General features: G+C 38.1%; 2 protein-coding genes across 3 annotated transcripts; both read right to left on the reverse strand.

Annotated features, from left to right (window-relative positions):
* Nucleotides 1-5523: 5523 nt before the first annotated feature.
* On the reverse strand, nt 5524-27286 carry LOC146450417 (palmitoyltransferase ZDHHC6-like). Of its 2 annotated transcripts, XM_085100407.1 has the most exons (11): nt 26813-27286; nt 24492-24583; nt 23969-24125; nt 20971-21114; nt 19876-19929; nt 17411-17485; nt 16541-16621; nt 14903-14944; nt 13702-13847; nt 6729-6766; nt 5524-5715 (listed from the first exon to the last, which is right to left on the reverse strand). In XM_085100407.1, exons 1-11 carry the CDS (start codon nt 27041-27043, stop codon nt 5615-5617), a joined length of 1161 nt encoding a protein of 386 aa, XP_084956533.1. In that variant the 5' UTR covers nt 27044-27286; the 3' UTR covers nt 5524-5614. The 2 variants fall into 2 exon arrangements, with proteins under 2 accessions (XP_084956533.1, XP_084956532.1); XM_085100406.1 differs by lacking the exons at nt 5524-5715; nt 6729-6766 and adding an exon at nt 7208-7377 and having other exon boundaries at nt 13672-13847; nt 26813-27181.
* On the reverse strand, nt 8284-9697 carry LOC146450418 (zinc finger protein 862-like). Its single transcript, XM_085100518.1, has one exon. The coding sequence runs from the start codon at nt 9682-9684 to the stop codon at nt 8284-8286; it is 1401 nt and encodes a 466-aa protein (XP_084956644.1). The 5' UTR covers nt 9685-9697.
* Nucleotides 27287-27331: the final 45 nt, after the last annotated feature.

A 27331-nucleotide genomic window follows, 5' to 3' on the forward strand; every position in this document is an offset into this window, starting at 1 on the left:
GGGACTTTGCAACAAATTTCTTCCCTTGTGGTGGGGGAAATGTGGGGATTTTTGAATGCCCTACTCTCGGGGAAAATATGGGGACTTCGCTTATGTTCAACTGAGATGAGATTGGGGACGATTTTTGTTCGCTCGATCGATGGCAAGATGGCAGAGGAGAACAAAAAGGTATGTTTTAAAATCCATTGTTTTTTGTCTATCAAACAGACCATCCGTCAAAAATTTGTACGTATTTGTAGGCATAGGCAACTTTAAAATTCCTCTGTGTATATATTATTGTTTATAGAGGTCACTGTTAAAGGTCAACAGGTCGTCTTTTGTTAGTGATATAATAGAAGCGGTCTGTTAAATTGTTAAGGATAGAAAAAGTTGATTTTTTTAAATATTCACAAGAATGTTAATTTCTGAAGCATCACAGCAATTGTTCAGAGTACTCAGGAAACTTAAGGACGTTGTGTTTAGAAGCAGCAATGAACCATCATGATAGTGTGTTTTCCCTTGTTCTTCATCAGTCCGGATAGATTGAAAACAGATTCTGGGGAATTCAGGACTGAATGAAAAGTTGAAGTTTTCACCATACTGCGCATGTACAGTAAGAGGAGTGATTTATAGCAACTTATGGAGTATTCGAGAAAAAATAATTAAAGTTCAGTTTTCATCAGAATGCAAAGTCCGAGTGTTTGCCGACTGTTTAAAGAACCCAAATAAAGTTCTGAAGTGCATCTTCAAATCCAGTTGGGTTCGCCAAATACTGGGGACTTTGCAAGAAAAAAATCCCGCACGGGTGGGGAAATACAAGAACTTTGAAATACACAATTAGCAAAGTCCCCATATCAGCCCGGGGTCCCCCCCCTCGGGGAAGCCGATGACAAGTGCATTATAGTGAGTCCGTAATAGGCTAATGCCGGAATTTATTTCAGTGAAATGTCTTAAATTTATTTTTTGTCGGGGATTTAGCTGCTGTCCGTATTATCGAGGCTTGCGTAATAGCGAGGTGTCCGCAAGGCGGGAGTTGACTGTATCATACAGTATCAATCGATAGACCGATAAAATTCGGCAAATCTGATCCATAAATCGGTAAAAAATTGGCAAAAATAGTTATTCCCGCATCATTTTATGGCTGTTTAACAGGTAAACTTGTGCAATTTAACACAGCCTGACTTGTTCGGAAATTTGCTGAGGTCGAGAAGAAATTTCAAGGCGTAGAGAGAGATATGTTAATTTTTATTCCGAACATTGAACTTGATAATGACCGAAGTTGACCGTTACTTGTTTTAAAAACCCTTGATGGCAAAGAGAGAGATAGCATTAATGAAGCAATTAGACATTATAAATCACGTTGAAGATGTCCAGACTGTCCAGGTCAGATCTTGGAAATGGAAACGCTATGGCGGACTGCGGTGAAGTTTAAAGCACAGTTGTTGCATGCTTCCCGAGCTCAAAAGTCGAACGATGACGATGACGATGACGATGACGATGATGATGATGATGATGATGATGATGATGATGATGATGATGATGATGATGATGATGGTGATGATGTCCTGAGACATAGATCTCACATGGGAATATACTGTACGTATTAGACGAACAATACACTCGGTAGAATAACATTACAATAGAGTGTGTGCACGACGGCCATGTTGGAGGACCAAAACAATTAATACAATGATTTTCCTTTGAGAAATATATTCTATTTTTATGCAAACATCTTCTATTGTTTTAGTCCTCCAACATGGCCGCCGTGCACACACTCTATACTCGGACTTGATGCAGAAGCGGAGGAATGTTTGGAGACCATGTTTATTAATTCCAAGAGATAGAACTATGACGATATCAAGCCAGAAGAAATGGAGATAATTAATTTATTAATTAGTTGGTGAATTTATACGCTCTGCTTAGTTGCACCAAGCGTTGCCAGTTAATGATCTCTATTTTTTCTCGCTTGATGTTTGGTATACGTCGAGTTCTTTCTCTGGTCCTTGCAGGTATACTACTCTGGTACCTCAAAACGTTCAGTTCGATAGATTAACGTGAAGTACATTGGACAATTTTCTTTCATAAAGAGCCGCGTTTACAATAACTAATACCTCTTTTTGAAATAAAATTAAATAAATTTTTCTGTTTTCGTTTATTATGAGATAGACCCTCAAAAGACTCAAACATTTTCGACAGAGTTCTGACTTGAGTGTTATATGGATAAGTATTGGAAAGGTATCTGAAACTGTTCATTGGAAACAGCAGACTACATGGTTGACCAAAATTGAACAAGAGACGACTCGAGTTATGTAAATGGCCCAGTGAGCAACAGAAACGGCCAGAAAGCTGAACTGTGCTAAAAACCTCAGTTACTTGATCAAATTCACTTGAGCCATGCAAAACTGCAGCATCTTCTCCGTGCATACCCTGAGGATTTGACTATTGGGATTTTGAACCTGGTAACTACCGTAGTCTCTTGTCTTTTTGGTAGGTTTGTGGAGTTTAAACGACAGAATTTCGCCTTTGTAAGCGAATGTTCAAAAGAGGCTTCGATTGGAGAGAGTTTTTCAAGGTATTTTCCTCCTAACTATATGAAAACAGAGTCAAGTAAGAGAACATGAGAACACGTCAATTGTATTTGTAAGGGTTTTTGAACATACAGTATCTCATATTCATTCAGTTATTTAATGCCTCTCTTTTACCATTATGTTGACATGTATTTTGGCGCAGAACAGGAATATACCATTGTCAAGTTCCAGACAAAGATCGTAACACCATTTTTTAAGTCGTTCCCTTTAGGACTGTAGATCGCTCACTATCTTGGATTCATAAACACCTGCAGGACGCGTTATCGCTGATTTTACTCCAAGGTCGTAAATATATTTGTTTTGAAAAGAATTTCACCCACCGATAGTTACAATACTAACACAGCCCGCACCAGATGAATGCTGACAGAATAAAAAGGAATCTAAAATGTGATGGATATTTTTTTCAACAGGCTCTAATTTTGGTGTCATTTATTTTTGTTATCCTTTCTTTTCTTTTCTTTTTTTTTTTGTCATATCACCACGACTTCTTCAATAACCTACGTGGTTAAGATTTTTACTATGTGAAGTTTGAAGGAGGACGTAAAGAAACGACGACAATTTTTCCTTTCTCTTTTAAAATTTGGCTTTAACCGGGCAGTAAGAATCCGACTCAGTGTGGGAGAATGTTTTCTCTGGCTCTTGAGAGGACATATTTGTGTGTCTTTCGACAACGCGCGAACACTAAATTGTTATACACTAAGGAGGTCTAAGGACATTTGTCTTGCTATAAATGAGCGGATGCCTTAGAAAACAAGTAGTTTATTTTAACAGCTTTTAGGGCTTAAGATTGGTTGATTTCGATCCATTTTGGTTTTTATTTCCGATTCACAAGGTAGGAGTACCTTGTGAATACCTTGAGTACCCTGTTGTAACGCACTAAAAATCGCTGGTTGTACTATATTTTGGTTCAACCTTTCGTCTTAGAATCACTATTAATATTTCTTTAAATTAGCGATTAAGAAATTAATTAACACAGTGTTCAAAGTTTAAATTTAGTGAAGTTTGGCCGAAAATCATGATATCTCCCATCGATCTCCCGTGATACTGCCCCTTTAAACTACGTCACATGACGTCATGTTGTGAGCTTAATCAGCAGCGATGAAGGACCGCAAAAATATAGAGTTTTTAAAAAATGTGCGCAGAACATCTTTGGGTGATTTGCAAATTAGGAGGACAATGCTAAAAAAAGGGTATGTGCACTTTTCTTGAAAGTTTTTTAGAATGAGAATCAGCAGAGTCAGAAAGATTGGAGGAAGCTACTTGATTTAATAGTATATCGGTATAGACTTTTCATGAGGACACCCTTTAGAAGAGTGACCTGATGGGCATTGTTTCATTATCATTTTCAAGAATATGCACTTACAATTTTTGGGAACACACATTGGTACAACATTAATGGTAATATTGGCCACAATTTCTAGGTTATTTGTTTAGTAATTGTACCCCTGAAATTGCAGTCAGAACAATTCCAAAGTAGCATGAAAGAATGAATGAAAAAATCTTGCACCTTTTGTCCGCCGAGCTGTCCAGGCCTTAACTATACTAACAATTATTTTCTCTTTTATAGATGTCGGGACAAGCTGCTCTTGTCCATCTTGTAGTAAAGTTTTCGCCTACAAATACTACTGTGACCGACATCTTAAATATACGCACCGTGTTGACAACGGAGACCGCAAGTTTCCCTACTCACTTTGTAAGCGCTCCTATGACAAACGAGAGCGATTGCGTATACACATTCTTCACGTGCATGAAAATTATCGCCCTCACCAGTGTACCGAGTGCGGGAAACGCTTCTCACAGTCATCAAGCCTTAACAAGCATCTACGAATACACAGTGGTGAGAGACCATACAAATGTCCTTACTGTGTGAGGGCTTTCACGGCTTCTTCGATTCACCGCACTCATACACGCGTTCATAGTGGAGAAACACCGTTTAAGTGCAAATATTACGGGCGCACATTCGCCTCACATGCGACACACGATAGTCACGTGCGACGCAAACATTTACCATGAGATTTCTATTTTCATCGAAAACTTTAGTCTTAATTCAGTTATTTAAACAACGGGGGCTTTTCACTTGTATGGGAAAAAACAGTTGTTTCGGTGGGAAGGCAAATAGAAGGGTTTTCACTGGAAATTAGGAACGACAAACCAGGTACACGTATTCAATGATGGAACATGGTACAGGATATTCTTATACTCCCCACTAAAGACGAAACAAACAATCAAACAACAACAACAAAAACCAAGAAAAGAAGTACACTTCTCCAGGTATTGTGGGAAAATTGCCTTGTGGAAAAGATCATTCCATTGTTTTCCCGCCTGGACAACCGGTTAAGTTTTGACCGTTTCTCCATTCAAATCACAGAAGTTACACTGGGTGGTACAGTTGGGTTAGAGATTAGGTCCCCCACACGAGCCCCCCACTCCTGTCCCCCACTTTTCCTATATAATCGTGGAAATGTTAAAGAAGTTCTGGGTAGGAGCTTCAGATAAAAAAAAAAAAAAGATAATCATGTAACTTCATATTTAGTATTCATCCTGGAGTGCGCACGCAAGAATGTGCCTCTTCAGTGTTTTAATACACAGTTGCATCATTTACCTCGTGCTGAATGGAATTTTACAAGAAGTAAAGATCTGTTCAATTTGAAGTAGCAATTTTGCTTGAACAAGAGCAAAGCAGCAACGATTAATTCGACCAATTTTTCCGCTGTCTCTGTCTAAAAGAGGGTGAATCAAATCTTCGCGTCAGATAAATTTTAAAAGTATTCCCTTACCGATCCAAAGCAGTACATTTAAAATTGTTTATCAAAAGCAAATAGAGCGAAATCTTCCCAACAATCTTGGAGTCTCCAAGTAACACGAATCAGCCTCAGCTACTGACAACTTTCCTAGGAACGTCTCCTTTTTTAGACCAAAACCGAGAAGACTTCGAAACAATCCAAAACCTTCCGCGTGAAACTGCAATTATGTATTGACCGTTTTATACCAAAGACTAGATTAAAACAGAGAATCACGTATGAATCAACGCAATTCAGTTTCAAACATTAAAGATGCTTCTTCACAAGAGATTCTTCCTCCTCTAACTTCGCAGCACAGTGGCGAGGAAACCAGCCTTTCTCTCTGACAAGAGCTTCTTCTGTAACTTCTAAAAATAAAGCAAAGGTGCAGTTTCAATATACAGCCAACTATCGCCTTGCGGACACCGCGCTTTTACGGACACCCCGATAATACGAACAGCAGCTAAATCCCCGGCAAAAATAAAAGACAGACGTTTTACTGAAATAAATTTCCGTTATTACGGACTCTCGCTATTAAGGACACTAACTCGCAGTCCCGAGGGTGTCCGCAATAAAGAAAGTTAACTGTACAACTAACACCTGATTCCGCCATGGACATGCAGTAAGAGGCTGGCTTGTTACAAAAGTTCCACAATGTACATGCAGCAACTCATTACCCTGTGAGCAGTGGTTTCTCCACCGGATGCTACGCTACGAAGCTTAGTGTCCCCAGTTTCAACAGCTTCAATGCTTTTCCAGTAATTAATGACAAATTTCCGCCTTGATTTGTCCTTATAATAACATAGGCATGAAAAGCGTGCGCAAATATAGTTAAAAGGAAACGAATTAAGTCTTGAATGTAGAGCCAGGAGTAAAAATTGATGGAAGACAAGTAGACTTTACATTATTACTTCAGTGCACAATAAAACCAACAGCAGTTTATTTTTGTGATGATTGAAATTCAGGTCAAAGTAATGGCACTATCCATTTATCAGAATTCCGTTAATATGGATGTCTTTCAAATTCCTTCAGAATGGTGCATGTCATTTTTAGAGTGTAACATCTTCGAGAATTCGTACTGAAGCATTCCCCAGACTGTCAGACTGTTCCAGTTACTGATTGCTCTGCTGGGTGATGATATTTAGATCAAGATTGCTTACTACGGATATCAGAAAACTCAGTACTCAATTATAACAGTTTTAGCACACATAAAATAGCCTGTGTTACAGTAGTAGGCATGGTACGATTTAGCACCTGTCTGAAGACCATGATATACCCTTGCAACCCGCTCAATACTAGTTTAATAACAAATACAAGAAATTGTGTAATATAGTAGCCATAGAAGTAAACCTTGAAGCCCATGATCTCCCTAATTACTTACCAGGGGTTAATTGTGACTTTTCGCCATAAAGCCAATACCTGCCAAATAACAAATTTACATGATTTATTGAACACAAAGTACTTTAGATTACCTAGTGACGTAAATGGTGAAGGACTCAGTCAAAAATCATGCAAAGTAAAATCCAATTTTTACCAATTTAGTTTTAGTTTGGTATACACACTAGCTTTAAGAACATACAGTTGTCAATGGTTCCATGTTACTTTTTGTTTTCATGGTTAATTCCTTTCAAGTTTACACAGATCATATCATGCATGCTTCACTTAATCTTATTTTACAAGTTGGATTTCACAGCCAAAATCAATTCCCATTCAGCACAGTTTTTGACCTAGCCCTTGTGAACTGCGTTACATTGTAAATTCTTATGCACAAGAGCACTTCACTACCATGGAAAATTCAAAGAAAATTTACTAAACTGTAATATTTATTCTTGAGTTGAAGAAATCTAGTAGAATATACTTCCTTAAGTAAATACCACCCTGCCTCCCACCCTCCAGGGATCAAAAATGATTTTGACACCCTGGTGACATTTATGAAAGATGAGGAAATTTAATTTTCAATTTTCAGTTGTTATAATTATAATAATTTATCTGGCAGTGATATGTTGCAATAATTGTAATGAAAGGCAAGGCTGCTGCCTAAGAAAAATTTTAGGGAGCCCTTCGGGCTCCTAAAGTTTAAAGTTAGGAGCCCGAGCCACATTGTTAGGAGCCCAGTTTGAAATCCATGTATTGTTTTTCCAAGATCATTACATAGGTTATAGAGGTTCTTGCACACTTTAATAAGAATTCGCCGGGCCTAATAAATAACACGTAAACAAGAATTAACCGAATTATTTACTTTCATTTATTAATTTATTCAATTAACTTCCACATCTGTTGTGTTCAATGTGACCTAGAAGAGCCTTCAAAGAATTTTCTAAAATGTAACAATTAAACTGCTTCTTACCTTTCTTATACACATTCATGAGCCGGAAAAATATTTGAGGGGCTTAATTTGCGTGTAAAAGGAATTTTCACAATTTTCACAATAAAAGAATAACATAACAGTAGGTAATTTCAACTCAGAATTATTTACTTGACTTTCACATTTGTTCAGTAACAGTTGTGTTCCACATGACAACTTAACTAGTCTTCCAAAAACTTTCTAAAGTAGACCAATCCTCTCCTTGCCTTTTTTATACATGAACAGGAAAAACAGAACAGAACATCAAGTGCCTTATGTAAACCTTAGCCTGGATGGATCTCATTAAATGAAGTGCTAAACATTTGAGGAATCATTTAAATTGAATAACATTTTCCTATCTGATTCTGTGCTATAAAAGAATTTTATGTCAATGTAACTACATTGTAAATTCAAAAGATCATTTTTTTAAGTCTTATAAGTTCTCCAAAACAGCTCGGAGTTGTCCAAAACAGCTCCATTTTAGAAGAGCTTAATTAGCCCCTCAAATAGTACTGTATTTTACTCAAGGAAAAACTCCCAATTTTGGGTCCAAAACAGATCCTTTGAATTCACAGTGTAGTTTACAATTAAATCACAGCATTGAGCAATGTTCATCAGTCTTTTGGTTTTTCCCCTTAAGAGAACTCCAGGTTCTAGCCTCTGGATGTTTGTCCACCCAGTTCTCTCGTCGGGCTCTGACACTGTTTTCTCGCCAATGCTTGACTGCATTGGCAAGGTGCCCAGATTGAGCGAAGGCCTTGACTCTCTCTGATTTGTTCAGGCTGTGGTACTTAACTGAGATACGCAAGTTGTTGTCCAGTGTCCTAGTTGCAAGACTTGAACGCTGAATAGTTTTAGTGCGGTTCATGGAGCTGAAACCTCGCTCACAAGCTGCGGTGGACAAAGGCCAGGTGAACACAATCTCGGCAATCAAAAGGAAGTTAGGAAATTCTTCTTGTTTAGAAAACAACACAGAGTAAATGTCAGGTGTTGTCTTGTGCTTCATTAGACGCACAAGGCTCTTAACTCCCTGCCACTCACTACTGACAGACTCAGCTTTAAAACCAGCTTTTTGCAACTGCTCTTGGTACCTGTTAGCGATTACACAGAGCTGATCACAACCATAAGACGCTAACTCTTCAGGATCTGTAGGCCACGTGTCTGGATCTAAAACTGAAGAAGCCTTTACAACTGGGTCGTTAAAGAGGTAATGGAATCGCTCCCCCATGCTCTGTCCAATTTCATCCAAAACAGACTTTCTGATCTTCTCAAATTGTTCAATATCATTGTCTTCCCTTTTGATCTTAATTTCTCTGAACACACTGCCATCCCCTGCTTCTTTCAAAAACGCCTCAAGTCTTGGACCATTTAACGACTTCATATTAAGACACTGTAATTCAAATTTTCGAACTGCTGCCGCTGCGGTTGTAACTGTAAGAAACTCAGCTTGAAAAACCTTACTTAAATGAGCTGCTTCCTCCGCAATGTCCCACAGAAAACTGGTAAAGAGCAACCCTCTGAATGAGGTTAAGAACTTGACCGAAAATGATGCTCGCCCCTGTCTACCACTTGATCCTACACGCATCTCTCTTGTGTTCTGGCAATGCATCATGAGAGTTTTATATCCCCGAAACAGTACCTGGAGTGCGGTTTGAAGATGTGGCAACCATCTAGCTCCAAACACATTAGTAGGCTTAGAGATCTGGTTATCTAGTGCTTCAGCTAACTCTCTTAATTCCCTGAGGGCCTTGGCGCTGTAGTGATATTCCTGGTATAAACTGCGAAGGACATCACGTACTTTCACAAAATCTGGGTATTTTTCTAGGCACTTGACAACTGCCAATTCAAGCTTGTGTGCTCCGCACCAGAATCCCATAAATTCTCTATTTTCTTGCCTCAATAAACCAACCACTCCGTTCTTCTCACCTGTCATTGCCGCACAGCCATCAGTTCCCAGGCCTGTAATTTTCTCCTTCCAGGTGACTGAATTCATGTTGGTTACTCTTTAGAAACAGGAATCAACCGCATCTAAATAACCTCTTCCAGTTCCAGCCTTAGGTTCTACGATTCCAAGATATGCAGTGACCGGTCTTCCAACTGACTTTTCCAAGTAGCGCACATACATAATGGCTTCCTCAATGACACCATGATCTGTACTTCCATCAATCATTAGGGAGAAAAAGTTACATTCCTTCAATTTGTCTGCGAGATCCTCCTTCATAACAGAGCTTATGTGCTCAATGAACTCAGTACATGCAGATCGTGTTAAGTAAGTTTCACCCAGCTCCACCCCATTTAACTTTTGAAGCGCACAGAGACTTTCATAGTCATCTAATGGCCGTTCTAATGCTGAAATGTAGAAGGCTGTTTTAAATTTCTTCTCCATTTTTTCGTCTTCTTTTTCGTATAACTGCTTACAGCACTTGTACATTTCAGTTTTTTTCGGATCATTTATGGCTTTGTCCGCAGCAATACATTTTTTATGGTTCTGGCTTGTTTCATGTTTTTTTAATGTTTCGTTTTTGAAGTTGCTTGACCCACTTCTCTTAGCTATTTCACTGTCCTTTGATGCTAAAGAAGGGTGCTTCGAGCAAACACCACAGTACATTGATTTCACTGCTGTTCCAACAGGTTGTGAATTTGGGTAGGGTGTGTTAGTAATGAATGGCTGCATTGTGCCTTTTCTTACAAGGTTTATACGCAACCAAGAATGGGCTTGAAGCCACTTCCACTGAAATGACCTTGTCCGTTTTTGTTCATATTCCTTACGTTTGTCCATAGCATTAGCGTGATTTTCCCTTGTCCTATCCGATTCATCCTTTCCATCTTCTTCTATCTTCCTATTCACCTCAATCTTCCTTTTATCATCCATCGTCGTTGCACTCTTTACCTTTCTTTCACCCTCCATGTTCTTTTCTGCAGCCATTTTTCTTGCATCCATCTTCCCCTGATCATCCTTCATTTTCCTCTCATCCTCCATTTTTCTCTCATCTTCCATATCTGTTTCGTCCTGCATCTTAAATTCATCTGTCATCTTCGTTTCATCCTGCATCTTCAATTCCTTTTCCATCTTCATGTCATCCTGAATCTTTAATTCTTCCTCCACCAGCATTTTTTCCTTCATCTTTATTTTGTCCTCTGTCTTCTTTTCTGTCTTCCCATCATCCCCCATTTTCATTCTTTTATTGTTTATGCCTGCTTCATTTCTCTTTTTCTTTTTACATTCTGTTGGAAACCAAAAGTCTTCCAAACTAAACGACCTTTTCGGGGGGGATGCTTTTTTAGTGGACTGGTCAGCAACTTTGCGGTAGTCTTTAGCAGTTTTGACTGCATGATCGGCATATTCCTTTTTAAAAAGGGGGACAAAGTGGTTAGGAACATAAATAGCATTTGGGCGGCTGTCTAATCCACCATCCCTTGACCACAGAATATGAAAGCAATCATTATTGGAAAACACGTCTGGCCTGTTAATACGTGGTTTCACTAAGCCATGTAAGAGGGGGCGAATAGCTTCTGCACAACTTGGATAGATTGTAAAGACAGGCCTGGAAATCACTGTGGAAAGTGCCATGATGTGCATCAGCGACGACCATTCACCTAGCTGACATCCCCCAATTGCCTCACTCTGGATAGCAGACTCACGGTTGCCACTGTGCTCCCACTCTGCTATTCCATTTTCTTTCAGTGCGAGCGTGAAAACGGTGACTTCTCCAAAGGGACACCCACATTGAAGAGCTTCCCGGAATCGCGGATGGTTTCCATAGTAGGCAGTATTTTCAAACAGCTCAATGGCTGTCAGAATACGAAGACAAGTAGAGTATTCTGTTGTACCCACAAGGGCCAGAGAAATGGCGTGGTACAGGCAATTTCCATCCCCAGCGACTTCATGAGCAATAAGGCCAGTTGGTGCATCACACGGAATAAGGGACTGTGCCAGTTGGTCTTGCTTTAGCTTATCAGATCTCGGGAAGGACTGGTTAAGGTTTAATTTTCGCGAATATTTGTCCCTTAACTTGCAACACAAATCTTGGTTATTGCTAATCAGGGCTTCTTTCAAAGTTTTTAAGTCAGCAACCTGAAATATAAAGAAAACCGGCCCACTCTGTGAACTGTTCAAAACTTGTTATATTTTATTGAGGACCTTGGCCTCAATGAGGCTAGACCAGTTATACACAGTGTAGCGTTACTATAAAGATATCAAGTGGCATTTCATTTTAAAATATCTTATATCTGTCACTAAAGGAATAAAGATTCCCGCGGCCAAACCCCGAAAGATTTTGTATTTGTAAGCGAATAAAAATATAGCCCAATTACAAGTCAGTATCAGAAGAAAACAATTGATAACCGAAGTACCGTATTTATTCACTTATAAGACGCACCTTTGTTTACGAAAATTTGTGCTTGCTCGATAAAAATTTTCTCAAAACTCGGGGTGCGTCTTATAACCGAGTATTTTCCCGCAACAAAATTTAACTTTGCCAAATTTCCTTATAATTAATGTTCAACTAAGATGAGAATGAATAAACAAGACATTCATCGTTGCATGGTCATCTTGAAGGTAAATTCCTGGTTTGGTTATGGAAAAGAGAGATTCTCCATCTGAGCCGTCAGAACTGGTTACCTAGCACGTGATCAAAATCTGCCCCGATCAAATTTCCTTCCACGACAAAAATAGCCGTGTCACGAAAATGATATTTGTTACATTTCAAGCGCTACTGTCTTAAACTTTCTGCACTTTTCTGTGAGCATGTTCCAGAACCAAACTCAACATCAGTGTATCGAAGCTGTAGAAACTGTACGCGAAAAGAAGCCGTTTTTATTATAAGTGAAATATCAAGCTTACAGTATCTTTGATCTCAAAACAAACGCGGTTCAAATTTCATTAGTCAAAGAAAATTTGCATGAATTTGCGAGGCAATCACAGACAGCTACCTAGCTGATCTGCTATTTCGTTTAGAAGGTCAAGAATGTCAAGTTGTCACTACGGATTAAATAAAACCGCATTGAATATAGGTCAAATGAAGGCACAGCATCTTCGGTTGTGTTTTAAAAGCGGGAAATATATTTTATTGTTTTGAAAGAGACAGTTTCCAAATCGTTATCTATATTAATATAAATGTTCACATACGGAGTCGTAAGAAATAAACATTGCTTACCTGTTGCGAGAATTCCATTGTAGTCACTGGGCTTTAGACAAATTGCTGAAACCTTTGTCGATTTTAGCGAGAAAAGAAGAACCTTTGCCGATTTTAGCGGGAAAAGCAGAACCTTTGCCGATTTTAGCGGGAAAGGGCGCTAAGCACGTGCAGCAAGGCAGAAATACAACCAACACAAAGTTGATCATTACTTTAATTTCTTTATTCAAGGTAAAGACATCACATTACAAATATGAAATATCATACTGCGTTCTCTGGCGTGTTGTTTTTTAAAGTCTCTTGAAAATGCTGATACGTTGCAAACTGGTACATGAAATCGAACATCAAGCACGTCCAGTCGATAGCACGCAAGATAGCTTCCCATTCTCGCCACAAAAAAGTTATCAAATCGACGAAAACCCAAGCAAACGATGAACTGCACGAATGTCAACATAGGCAACAAACAGCCCATAATTTTGCTATTCCATATTTGGAAGTCAAATCTCAGACCCAGTCTTCAACTGCCATCCGGACTCGGAAACGATGGCTTCGTTCGTTTCGACAAAGCTTCACAGTTGAACACGTTAGGTTTACATAATTTACGGTTTACTTGTGGAAATTTTATACTGCCTAATCGCATCATCGCTAACCATATCAACAGTTCCACTGTTTAAAGTCCTACTCCAGCTAAAGGAATATAATGTACAAGGAGGTTAAGTCTAATGCCGTGTGTTAAGTCAGGCGCCCGCGCGGGCTCCTTGTACCGAAATTTGGTCGCCCATGCTCTTACCTTGGGCGCCTCTGGCGACCGGGCGCCCGTTAGGCAGCAGCCTTGAAAGGAATACTGCCTTAAACCAAAAAAAAATGAAACATACTTCCTCCACCGAGTTACTAAAACAATTTCTCCTGTCTGCAGTTTCATGCGAGGCTCATCTGACCATGGAGTATACAGACATGTCCAGAGACCTTCTCTCCAAGCTATTAGGTTCCCATTGTAAGATTTAACTATACTGCAACAAACCTGAACAAGAATGAAAAATGAAACCAATGATTAGCAGCACACAAAAATCAAATGTTGAGTGTATATCTGCAAATGTTGGACGCCAAAATGGTGACCTCAATGGACCAAATATCTGACATTAGGGAGCTTAAGCATAGACGTTTGTGAGCCACGTAAGGCAACTGGAAGTGGAATGTTTCCTTTTTTGGGATGGTTTTGCTCCTTACCACGGAAAGGAAAAGCTCTTGTTGATGATGGTGGCTTGATGTTACAAACGCAATGGTGCAAAAAAAACTTCAAACAGGGTAAAATAAATTTGTGGTTGCTATCCGTGGCTCAAAAAATATTTGTGCTGAAGTTCCCTATTATCAAATACCCTGGGTGTTAAAGGGGCAGTACATCTAAGTACCTTGATCATATATGAATAATATCGTTTCCAACTGATCACCCAGGAGATGATATCAAGTAAATTTTCAAAGGAAAAATGAGCCAATTAGTTTTTCACAGTTTTATCTAAGACACAAAAAGACAATTTTAGTTTCCCAATATTTTCAAGATGGAAAGTATTTTCATTCTGACCATCCACACCCAAATGATCCCAAAGGTGTTCTTGAAGAAGACTCACCATGTGTACAGAAAGAGGGTTATGAAAGCTACATGTACCACATATCTGATGAGCCAACAAGAGACCACCGTTGTGCTGTGGTATGGTGAATCCTGTCCAAATACAGTGGCTCTGACTACTGTTTTGAGTCATTTATAATAATAAAAAAATAAAGGGAAAGGGAAATCCATGGAAATTTTAAGACAATTAAACTTTTACTTAGACATCTCAAGGAACTAGGGGAACTCTCTTTCTCTATATTTTTCCAAGGACAGATGAGGGGTGTAAACACAAAGACCAAACAATACTTTGCCTTTTTGCCACAGGCTCAGTAATCTGCCTCTGCACAGGCCTTCAAAAGATGGGTGTGGTTGTTACTAAGGCCAAGATGCCTATGGCTCTTGACTCTGTTAACTTCTTTAAACCTAAGATCCCAGTTGTTATTCAAACTCACTTTGTTATTTATACTTACTTTTCGTTCTCTTTTCAACTTTTTTTGCTGTAACTGTTCCCTCTGGTGGAAATACAAAATTTTACAAGGTGCCATAAATTTTACTGAACTATCAAAATGTAGCTACCAGTTTTAAGAGCTTTGTCTTTCTGTAAATCATGTGTTAATGCTTCTACTAGTGTTTAACTTTTGGGTCACATCAGTGTATACCCTATGTTGGCACAGAACTCTTAATACTTTCCTTCTTACATCAAGATGTATACATTCTTTTTTGCTATATTTTAATTTGTTCATGTCCATGTATAGATCTGTAGGCTCAATTTTCACAACAGCAGTTAGTAATCAAGTCTATTGTATCTGTTACCTTAAATAAACAATTTGTTTTCAGTTAATAATCTAAAGTTGTCAACAAATGTTATCCTTACACTTGGGAAGGCTTCAGTATGAAATCCTAGGACGCGTATAAGTTTGCTTTCACCCTTTTTTCTTCTTCTTGTTTTTGTTTTTTTTTTTTTTGTTTTCAGTTGTCTGTCATTTTTAGGCCTATTAAGTTCAGGTAAATTCATTTATTGGTAAGCACTTTTTGGTAGGTAAAATATTGGGATCTTGTGTCTTATAGGGGGCCTCGATCGATGGTAAGGGTCGATATGTCGGTCGACTCACGGTCGAATTATTATCTGGGTCGAGCCTCGGTCGCTACTCGGTCGATAATTGGGGATGACTCGGTCGATGTTGTACCGCTATGGCGGTCGTCATATCGACCGAGGAGGCTGTCAGCTGATATAGATAGCAATACACCGACACTTCACCGACACATCACCGATACTTCATCGATATTTCACCGCTTACCGGCCGATAGTATCTGCCGATATATCGGTCAATATTCTATCAATATGTTTTTCGACACTTCGTCCTTATCTCGATCGACATTCGTGTACATAGCGCACCGCTATATCGGTCATCATATCAGTTGATGGCCAATGTAATAACTACCGATAGTCGGTCGATAGTCTGTCGTTATCTCATTTTATTCTTGCACTATTGCATCATTTTACCATATTAGGTCAAGAGAACGCGCAAAAATATGCCAGCGTATTACACTGTAGTGTCCCGGTTTAGAACAAAGCAAAATCCTCGTTCCTTTTTCGTGTCGACCGATACTTTACCGATACTTGACCGACGGTTCACCGATATATTGCCGACACACTGCCGATGCTATCGCGACCAACTGTCGGTCGATCTCCTGACCGAAAGTGATCCAATGATCGGTCGATACATCGCCTATATAGCGGCCGATGCTCGATCGATACTCGCCCGCTACTCGACCGACAATCGACCGAGATTTCGACGGTCAGTTGACCGTGACTCGACCGACATACCGACCGTTACCATCGATCGAGGCCCCCTATAAGACACAAGATCCAAAAATTGCCCTTGCAAATCATAGTGTGATGACACTGCAAGACTGTGCACAGTGATTTATAACTACAACAATAATATTATTATTATATGCAGACTTTGATTTTTGTTCCAGTGAACACTTAAATAAGAATGTGTTTGGCACAGTAAAGTTTGCTGCAACTGAAATTTGTTGATGTGAAGTGAGCCAAGTCAACCTTAGTGAATCTATTTTTAGTTTGAAAATTGTAATACACATACTGTCAATGTGTATTGATCACAATCTTCAAGGACAGGCCAGACTATTCCATCTCCAACGTAATCATGCCTCAAAGATATGACCTGCAATTAAATTAACTTAATTTATCAGAATTTATATCTGCCTCAAGGCAAGACACATACACATTCAGCATAACAAAATTAATAGCTCTATTTTTTTCATAAATTCTTGTTCCTGTTATTATATTTATCATCATCGTCATTATCATCCATCACCAACAGTATCATTATTTACAGTCTGAACAGCCCTAGGCTTCAAGCTTTTCTGATAATAGTTAAAGCAAGCCTTAACTTTAGGTGGCTGGCACCAGTCAATTCACATTATGGGGCACAGAGTCAACTTAAAAGTTTTCCTAGATTTAAGATGACTTTTTTTTTAAACTCCTTCCTAAAATAATTTTAATTAAACTTTGAAAAAAGTTGTATCTGAACATGATGATCAAAGTTCCATAATGAAAATATAGGAATCACCAAGCTCATGCTTGAGTTATATATCTGTAATCACTTAAAGCTAAAATTAGGGTTGTTTTTAACTGGTTATACTGTTGCTGTGACAACCTATTATGTTGAGAAAATGGCCATTACTTTTTCACCAATGACTATTTAAGCGCTTTGTTTGACAAAAGTGGAAGTTTCATCTGTCAAAGTATAAGTGCTGGGAACCGGTGCCAGCCACCTTAAAGCTGTGACTTGGATATACAACAAAAGTCATTGAGCGCTTCACTTTCTTGTGTTAAGAGATGCTCATTTAAATTTACGGGTAAATTCATGTCTTATAGAGCCTTAATTCCTTTTTAGCTGGAATATACACAAGCTAAAACAATTGGAGCTATCAAAAATAACTGCAGAGACCTGTTTAATATTTTCTTTCCAACCAAGATCATAAGGGTATGTAAAAATTCTGCCTTCTTCACGTGGTCTGTCTGCCTGTTGGAAGAAAAACACAACCACGCTTTTAATTAGTTTAATTATAAGGCCCTGCATATCATGTCTCTAAATTAGCAGTGTTAGTTAATATATTACTTAACAACAAATCTTCCAAATTAATGGGAATAATTAGACATACAGGTGTAGTAATCAGAATAAATGAGAAATACCACTTGGCAAAGACAAACTATCATGAGCTTTTTACATGGGAACTGCCTGGTACATGTACATACATGTATCGGCATTTTTATACAGTCTGAGATGCACAATTTACCAGGATTAGCTTGGGCAAGCATCTGAAGTGTGTACCTGGTTATTAGTATCATAGTCTGTCTAGTATAAAGATGAGTACACGATATAGGTTAATATGCATCTGCATGAACTATCAGATTTGGTGCATCTTCATGTACAAAAACACACTGTCAAAGACCTATGCATAATCTATGAGATACAAATCCAGACAAACTAAGAAAAGATGTTCGGACAAATTTGTGCCAGATGGATTACAATAAAAATTATTGCTGGCGAGCATTAGCGAGACAGCACACTATTCTTGTCAATAGGGGAAAAGATCCAAAATTTTGTCGGATGTAAGACTCGAAGCTTGCGCAGTAGAGCATTATCCGGGATGGTTGAGACGACAGTCATGCGCAAATCACATGGCTGACATATAATCCGGGATACACACCTCACTTTGGACTTGAGAATCGCACGCTGTCAGACGCTTTCGGTTACGAGGTGCAGTTGACGTTTGCTTTTGTAATCATTCATCAAGGTCACGAACGGAAAGATATCACTTTCCTCGGGATTCATCATTGATCCGTTTCTTGACCTTGATGAATATTCACAAGCAAATGAAGACATCTAGCAAATAAAAATATTTAGAAATACTTAACTATTTGTTTTATGGCGAAGTCAACTGCGCCTCGAAACCGTCTGTGCGTAAGATCGTGGCAAAATTTTCCCGTGGAAAGTGATCTCAATTCTCAAGCGGTGGATCTATAAAAGCAGCCAAACACAAATTGATCTCTTTCCGTTCGTGACCTTGATGAATGATTACAGAAGCAAATAAAGACAGCAAATAGAAAAAATACCGTTGAGGCTAATAATTCAAAATCTGCGAACTACTCAACTGTGAAATCAAAGGACTCTTTGTACTTTCACACGAGTTCTTCGCCCGTGGAGCCTAATCATTCAAAGTCTGTGGAGTTTGTGCAGGATAATTCGGCCGTTGAGTCATGCTCTTTCGGTCCGTAAGTGTGTCCGTTGAGGCAAAAGAACTGAAAACATGTCGATCGCTCGTAGAAGCGAACTATGCAACTGTAAAATCAGATGATTGCTTCACTCTGAAATCAAACGACTCGTTGCACTTCCACTCGAGTTCTTTGCTCGTGGAGGCAAATAATTCAAAATCTGTGCCATTTGAGGCGGCTGATCCGTCCACTTCACCAACACCCCCATCCCACAAAAAAGAAGCGTTTTCAACATTTCTTCCCCAATGTGGGTTATACAAATCACTAAACCTGCCATGACCCATTTTCAAAACCAATGCTTGCTGTAGTCATGATTTTTAAAACTCATTCAACTGAAACCTACTCTCCCTACCCTTAAAGTCGACCCCCTTTTCCAAACCCATTTATTGTTTAATTAAATCCCCACAACTTTATCCCCCTTCGCCAGCACCCACTTTCATATTGAAATCACTAGTTATAATTTCTGCATCTCTGGTATAAAAATGGCCTTGTGTTTTATATAAACAAGGTCAAGCTTGTATCACAGGACAAACATCTAACTTCCTAAACTTGAAATGTGACACTGGAAAAAGTGTTTTTGTTTATTTCTTGTAACAATGACACGTCTGTTTACATGTCAATAATGGGATCAGATATATTTAACGATTTTTTCCTGTCAAAAAGATTAATTTTCTCACTTATATTTCAAATGTATAGTTCACATTACAGTATATGTCAATCGATTGATTGATTGATTGATTGATTGATTGATTGATTGATTGATTGATTGATTGATTGATTGATTGATTGACCAATCAATCAATCAATCAAACAATCAGTAGCATTTTATTCTGACAAAAGGTGGGTTGTAAAAGAAAAGCAGCTCATAGAGCTGATGTGGCCGTGTACATAGAAATTAAAATTATTTACAGCAGAACTTCAAACTCTTCCAAAAGTCAGAACAATATTTTGTTGTAGTGAAGTTAACAAGAATATAAATAAATGTAGAAATGCCACACAAATGTCATTTAGTTTTCATTGTTGTAAATAGGATGCTTTATATATGAATTTTGTGTAAATATTTAAAAACTGTTCTGCACAAAAAACGATTAGTGATGTTCATTGAAACAAATAATGGCAAGGCTATCAAACACAAACCTTTTCAACTATCCAAGCTTCAATTGCTGTTTTGTTTGTCATTATTCCTTTAATCTGAGACAGAAAACATCAAAATTAGGTGTGCAGGTAACATCTTGAAAGACCATAACACATAAAACTAAAATATAGTTATGAAGCCAAGATTTCATTTTTGAAGTTATTAAGTAATGAAAAGACTTTCATGACATAATTATTCGACTAACATTAAATGTTTTTATAAAACAGCAAATGCATGGTACAATCATGGTGATTATATAATAAAATTATCTTGCCAGCTAGAACATTTTACTTCACTTTACTACACATTTTTTACTTTAACTTTTCACTGATCACTTCTACTACAAGTAAGTATTTTAATGTAATAACAGAGCTGGCAGACATTTCTTATTTTTTTTAAATGAAAAAATTTAATATCATTTGCTGAGAAAGTGCAATGGATTATGAATAGCAGGCCGATTCTTTTGCTCTTGTGACCAACTGATAGCAATGAAACAATTTGTTACTAGATGCTTTTCACCAAGCAAAAGAAACACACATTATTTGTGCACATGAGTTGTCATTGCTATCACCTGAATAATAAATAATTATTACTTAGCTAACATATTACTCTCAAATAATAGTATCAGAAACTGGCTCTGATACAAGTAGGTGATGTGGGGGTTCAAACTGAGCGAGATACTAGGAGGTTTCACTTGCTGTTCATGTCAGTCAAGTCTATACTCAGCACCCAATAAGAGCATTTTAAAAGCAAACATTATACTTAAAAATTATGTTGTCTTGTGCTCCTATAAAGTCATTTTGTGCCCTTTGAAAGATTAATTTGCACAGTAGATTAATCTGTTTGAATGCTTTAGCTGAAAGTTTAACTTGCGAAAAATATTAGGAAATGAAATTTCATTCCCTGAATGTACAGCTGTTGTTACGAGCTGACCTTTTTTTTGCATAATTTCAGAGTGCATTCTTGTAAGCAACCAGCGCTAGTTACAACCACTTTTTCCAATTCCCGAGGTGGTCGTTTACGAGAGCTTCAACTGTAGTATGAATTTATCACATAGGTTTTTATTAAAACAACCTCATTGACACAATTAACTGTACCTGGTAAAACAGAAGAAGGCCAACAGCTATTGTTACACCCACTGATAAACCAATACAAAAGAGTACAGTTACTAGGTGGTAGAAAGTGAATGGAACAACTGCATTCCTCTGGAATATAACTCGTTGATAAAGGCTCCCAGATATCTGTGTGGGATGAAATTTATTAACAGTAATGCAATAAAAAGCCACCGTCAGATAACAAATGTTTAAGCCACAATGTAATAATGTGTAGTTCCAGAAAATATCCATACTGCCTCCACGGAAGGTTATTGGAAATTCGTAGGGGGAGGGTGGTCTTAAAAGCCAAACTTTTAGAAGAAAAGTATGAAGCTAAACTGGAATTTCCTGGGGGGTAAGGGGGTGCAAACCAAAAAACCGTTCGTGGGGGGAGAATGGATATTTTCTGGAACTACACAATGTATACTATTAGAGGAAAAGTGCAAAAAAAATATTTTGGAATAGCTTTATTCCATGACACCAATTAAAGTTATGAGAATTTGGAAAATTTGTTTGACATTTCTTTGTTGACTAGTACATTAACTTCTTTTGCAAAATTATATAAAATTTTCACAATTAAAAAATTTAAAAAAAAAATGAAAAAATGGTGAAAATAAGAAAATACCATAAAATTCCAAAAATTAGCAGTTCCATATATAAGCATCTCTGAATATAAGTCCCCCATATTCGAAACACAAAGAAAGACTCCTATAGTAAGCCCCTCTGAATATAAGCCCCTGGGGCTTATACACAAGTACTACCCTCAAATAATAATAAATAATAAATAATAAATATAAAACTTATATTGCGCATATACAATAGAAATATTTTCAAATGCGCATAACAGCAACAAGATCAAATTAATAAATCCTTTAAAAAGCTATCATAAAAATGTATAAGTAAAGCAATTAAAAACTATCTTAACCCTTTCACTCCCATGGGAGTTGTCGTATTTTTGTAAAACGGCAACTGTGAACCCCTACACCAACTGTAATACACCAATTAAAAGGTTTTATCTGGGGCATTGTATAAATCATTCCAGCTAAGACAAAGGAAGTAACAGAAAAGAATGAAAAGTGTTTAAAACAAGACAATATAAACCTTAAAATACATCTCACTTCTTGTATACACTGGGTATACCCCTAAACTATAGCTTAATTTGCAGATCTCAGCACATAGTTTCTTGTCAAATGGTGACTTGGTCTTAAAAGTGTAAGAGGAAAAAGTTAAAAAAAAAATGGAGGGGTGGTTAATCATGTCTTATGTAGGAGGGGGCTAAGATTGTATGCTTCTATTGTGCAGATCTCTCCAAGATCTGTTTGGTGTCCAAATTTGATGCAAATTGACCCAATATTGGGCACGCAATGACTTCTTGTGCCATATGGCACTCTTGGGAGTGAGAGGGTTAAAAAAGTATGTTTTGAGAGCTTGTTTAAAAGATGTGAGGATCTGAATGTTTCTGATCTCTGCCGGAAGACTGTTCCATAGTTTTAGAGCAGCCGACAGAAAGGCTCGGTCACCAAGCGTAGGTAGGCACCACGCTTTGGCTGGTCCCAACAGAGTTGCATCCCTGGATCTAAGATTATATCTTGACTGGGGAGCGATAGCAATATGATCGACCAGATATTGTAGTGCAACTGTCCATGGAGGCACTTGAATGTTAGCAGCACAATTTTGAATTCAATTCTGTATTTGATGGGCAGATGACAGATGCAAGGAGGGGGGTAAATAGGGGTATGTAAATCCACCGATATGCTAAAATTAATGGCTGAATCCGTCGATCCGCTCAAAAAATCAACTAAATCCGAATCCGCAAATTGTTTGCCGCATTAGATGATACGCGAAATACAAAGCGACTTCAGTTGTTGGAGTTGCCTCGCATGATATTGTGCTTTAGCATTGAGGATGACTATCAATGAAATATTTATGTATCAAACGTCTGTATCGAAACAAAATCTTGCAGATACGAGAGAAAAGAGCAAACATGAACTTCCTAACAACCAAAATCCAAAATCTGGGGCCCCAAAACTGGATAAAACCACGATCCGCTGTGATCATAGGATCTGCAGATCCGTTAAAATTTCGCTCTGAATCCAGAATCCGGGCTAAAATATCTACCAAATCCGCCGATCCGTAGACCTATTCACCCCCGCTGCAAGGAGTGTAAGTGACAAGTGACAGCAGCATTTTGGACTCTTTGAAGTTTATTCATATAAATTGCAGGAAGGCCATATAAAAGACCATAAAATTAAATATATAAATCAAAGCAAATTACACATACCATTATGATCAAACCTTCTCTATTTATAAAATAATGAACTGAACTGAACTTTAATTTGAGCTACCTTATGAACAATAGTACCTGTATAAACTACAGTATGAACTATAAACTGGTATGATGTTATGGTACAAAATGTATTGTAATAACATTTCAATGAAGTTTATTGCTGTTGTGTTTAAATTTGGCATGTTCAGAGGGATTAGATCATCATGAATTTCAATTTAATGCCGCAAATCATCATTTGCACACTGAGAAAAATTTCCCTCTAATTATAAACCTATCTCAGTTTGAATTATGCGAATCTTCCTCCCATTATTTAATGCTAAAGCCCTCCGTATATGAGCCCCCTTCAACCATAAGCCTCTCAAAAAAGTTGTTTGAAATATATAAGCCCTGGGACTTTGTTGGGAATTTTACGGTGTTAGCTTAATGACAGGGGCCACAAACATATGCTACATATGTATATACCGGTATGTATGTATATTATGTTTTTATCAATACTAGATAACTTGTCAAGGGCTTCTGATTCTACCAGCAGGGTATTGGTTTTGTCATTGCAGGCAGCTTTTAAGAATGAAGGAGATCAGAAACCAGCTTTGCTCTTTTTGAAACAAAATAATTAAATAAATATAATATGTAATGTGTAACTTGAAACACGTACAAAATGGCATGATGTTTACTTTAACTACAGTTATACTTATTTTCAAAATATACACTTACCAAATAAAATTGCTGCACACAACAGCAAATTAAAATGATGGTGGTGTGGGTACATCCAATGGGAACAAAAAACAAAAACAGTGTAAATGATCTGTGGTTCAGGTGGCCAACACAGTTATTAATCCATGGGCAATGGTGATCCATTTTCATGACACAGCTGTAAAGAAAACAGAATTAATTTATATGATACCTATTTCTGTCACAAGATAATAATGATGTGCAGCAAGAAAAGCTCTCTCACTGCTAAGCGATCTTCTGAGAACTCCTCTGGGTTAAAAAGTAATAATAAAAAATAAATAAACACATAAGCAAATAATTAAATAAATGAATAAATAAATAAATAAATAAATAAATACAAAAATTAAGCTAAAAGCATGTTGGGATTAAAAATCACCAAGGGTAGGTTCACAAGAAAGTAATAATAAATTAAAGTAGTTTAAGCCAGAAAGGATCTCTCACTGGTAAGTGATGTTCAGAGAGGACTAAGTTTATAACATGCAGTATTATATTACTAGTCCATTACCGTCCACATTTGCTGCAGTGATGTGCTCTCGGTGCTTTGTATCCCTTACACACAGCACACAACTGAAGAACATCTACTGCCATTTTGTTATCCTACAGGTACAAAACAAAAACATAAATGTTCCTTGAACTCTCCGCATTATTTGTTGTTATATAAATAAACAATGCAGTTTAGTAATTAACATTTGAATTGTTAATAAAACGGTGCAAAAGATGATTTGGCTTTTAGATACAATTTCTCCAAAAACGCTCCGTTTGACCAACGGATTTGTTGTCAAATGAAATCATTTCAAGCATCACTTGTAACAATTTGTCCACTTTTTTGGCCAAAGTCGTAAGCCTGTTGGGGAACTTTAAGTCCTTAAAGCACAACGAAAATATGAAACTATGTTCCTGACACAATAGCTAGGTGTCTATGTGCATGCTTAATAATATTATTATTAGTATAGCCTCCCAATACGACTTTCCTAAAAACAACTGTGTGGGAGGTTAGCCAAATTGGAGACAATTTAGAGAATTTAGATTCCAAGGTCAAATCGCCACTTGCTGTTTTCCACTGAACTGACTTTAATTATTGTGTGGTGTTCAAGAAAAACTGTTATTTTTTTTAATACACTAATATTTATGGAAACATATTGAGGTATGTTGTCACATTGATAATACAACATTTAAGTTAAATGTATTAGGTATGGAAAACCCCTGAAGCAGGTCTATATCTATGTTTACTTCTCATTAAAGTCACATTGACATTGCCTCTGATTACGAACATGAGGTGCAAATGTATATACAGTGTATATCACGCTGTCAATGTGAAGAACGATTTTGATATTACCATTCTTTCTCAATTATATATTCCCTATTATGCACTTATCATTGGCTTTCCCGGGGGTTGACCCTTGGGACACCCCTGGGAAACCCCTGGGAACATGCGGCGAATTGTACATTTTTGACAATATTTTGGGCCCGCAGGGTGGGGACATTGTTTAGTTTTGGAAACGAACGCTTCAGACCCCAGGGATGCACCCCCGGGATTTGGTCATCATTGGTCAGCGGTACATGGCATGTTAAAATGGGGTTGACAGACCTGCATGTCACTCCCACTGTGTGTCTGTTGTGTTGATAAAAGCCTTTTCAGTTTTGCTTTTACAAGTATGTCTTTCAGCGATTTTCCTTTTGTATAGGAGATTCTTCCCTAGATCAAAATATGATGCGGCTGCTCTGCTTCATGGTGTTTGTCTTGATCATGAGGGGGAATTCTCAAAATTATATACTGAATGGAGGGTTTCTTACTGATCATTCTGAGCCATAAGGATTAGTTTTTGATATGCCATTGTGTATGCTAGCCCTGTGGCATTTATTTGATAAGGCTTATCAGCTTGGATTGGCTGCAAGATTTCAGGTAGCACTAAATAAATGTTATCTGTGAAGATACAGGATCCGTGGATTTCTTAACTCATGAATTTATGCTTATGCTATTGTATCTCGCTGCAGAAAGATTGCTAGCCTCCCACGCAGATGTCCATAGGGGTTCGTCACGCGTTTCCTTCCCCACGAACAGAAGGAAACGCGTAGGGAAGGAAACGCGTGACGAACCCCTCAGGACGTCTGCGTGGGAGGCTAGAAGATTGCAGGAAGTTTGTAATCACGGATATGAGTGTCTAACAGATCCTCGTCTTTACAAAGCTCGCTTTTGAGAGCTATAGTGCTATAGCTTGTTGCGCTAGCTTGTTGTCTGAGTTGCTTTTTATCTGAAAAACAGCTATTGTGTTCTTAGAGCTGACATTTACCTCCATTAATTTGTGGCTTAGCTTGCATCAGCAGCAGATATTTAAAGCTAAGACAGGCAACTGTCTTGTGAGTCTCTAGGATGCTAGCGAAAAATGAAGGTATTCTGGCTCCTAAGCCACTGGGGAGGGGGATTTGGCGTGAATTTTATGCCCTATTCCCTGGGGATTTAGAAGGTTTTTGTTTGATCGTTAAAACAAATCCCCGGGGGTGTCCCGGGGGTGTCCCGGGGGTCAACCCCTTAGGAAAGCCAATGATAAGTGCATTAGCTTCAATGTGCAGTTCCAGAAAAAATCCATATCCACCAAATGGAGAGTCACTGGAAATTCCTAGGGGGAGGGGGTCTTAGAAACCAAAGTATGAAGCTTGACTGGAATTTCCTGGGGAGGGGGGTACAAAACAAAAACTTTCCTTGGGGGAGTATGGACATTTTCTGCAACTGCACAATACATGTATAAGGCAAACCAAATAAATGTGTTTGGGAGAACTGACAGTACTTGTCAGTTCTCTCAAACTCCCAACTGTATATAGTCTTACCTGCTTCCATCTGAGTGGCAAATATCCGGGCCCAAGCCAGATTGATTTAAGAAAGTAATTCATTATAAGAATCAACCAAGATATAAATACAGCTAAATGAATTGCACTTCCAACTGAAGTCCACGGCGGAAACCATAGTAATGTGCAATAAAGTCCACAAAGGAATAAGGTAATTATAATGGACAAGGCTAGAAGAGGTCCCCAATGACAAATGCCGCTGGTTCCGGTCATGACACGAAGTTAGATAAGTTCCCCAGATGACCCAAATGACCACTTCACTCTGGAGTACAGGTGCAAGACGCCGTCACAAAACGTACAGTGTATAAGGCCTTCCTATTCGTAAACAACGGAGCTGTGATTAAATTTTCCCTATTAAACTGGACATCGATATATCCTCATTTTATGATAAACGTGGCGAGTTCAGACGAAATGTGCAAGACACAATATCAGCCGCCATTTTTCAATGACTGTTCCTCTCGAGGTCCCCTGGGGAAGACCTAGAGGAGTCGGGATAGGGGC

Source organism: Pavona decussata, unplaced genomic scaffold (assembly GCF_977016875.1).
Source record: "Pavona decussata unplaced genomic scaffold, jaPavDecu1.1 SCAFFOLD_468, whole genome shotgun sequence".
In the NCBI taxonomy this organism is placed as follows: Eukaryota; Metazoa; Cnidaria; class Anthozoa; order Scleractinia; family Agariciidae; genus Pavona; species Pavona decussata.

Excerpts from the sequence above, each read along its gene's own strand:
- LOC146450418 (XM_085100518.1), bottom strand. The coding sequence starts at position 9,684 with ATGAATTCAGTCACCTGGAAGGAGAAAATTACAGGCCTGGGAACTGAT.
- LOC146450417 (XM_085100407.1), bottom strand. The coding sequence starts at position 27,043 with ATGACCGGAACCAGCGGCATTTGTCATTGGGGACCTCTTCTAGCCTTG. Across the intron at positions 24,126-24,491 it reads CACTGCAGCAAATGTGGACG|CTGTGTCATGAAAATGGATC; the intron begins GTAATGGACTAG and ends TTTTCTTTACAG. Across the intron at positions 19,930-20,970 it reads GCCTTCTTCTGTTTTACCAG|ATTAAAGGAATAATGACAAA; the intron begins GTACAGTTAATT and ends TTTCTGTCTCAG.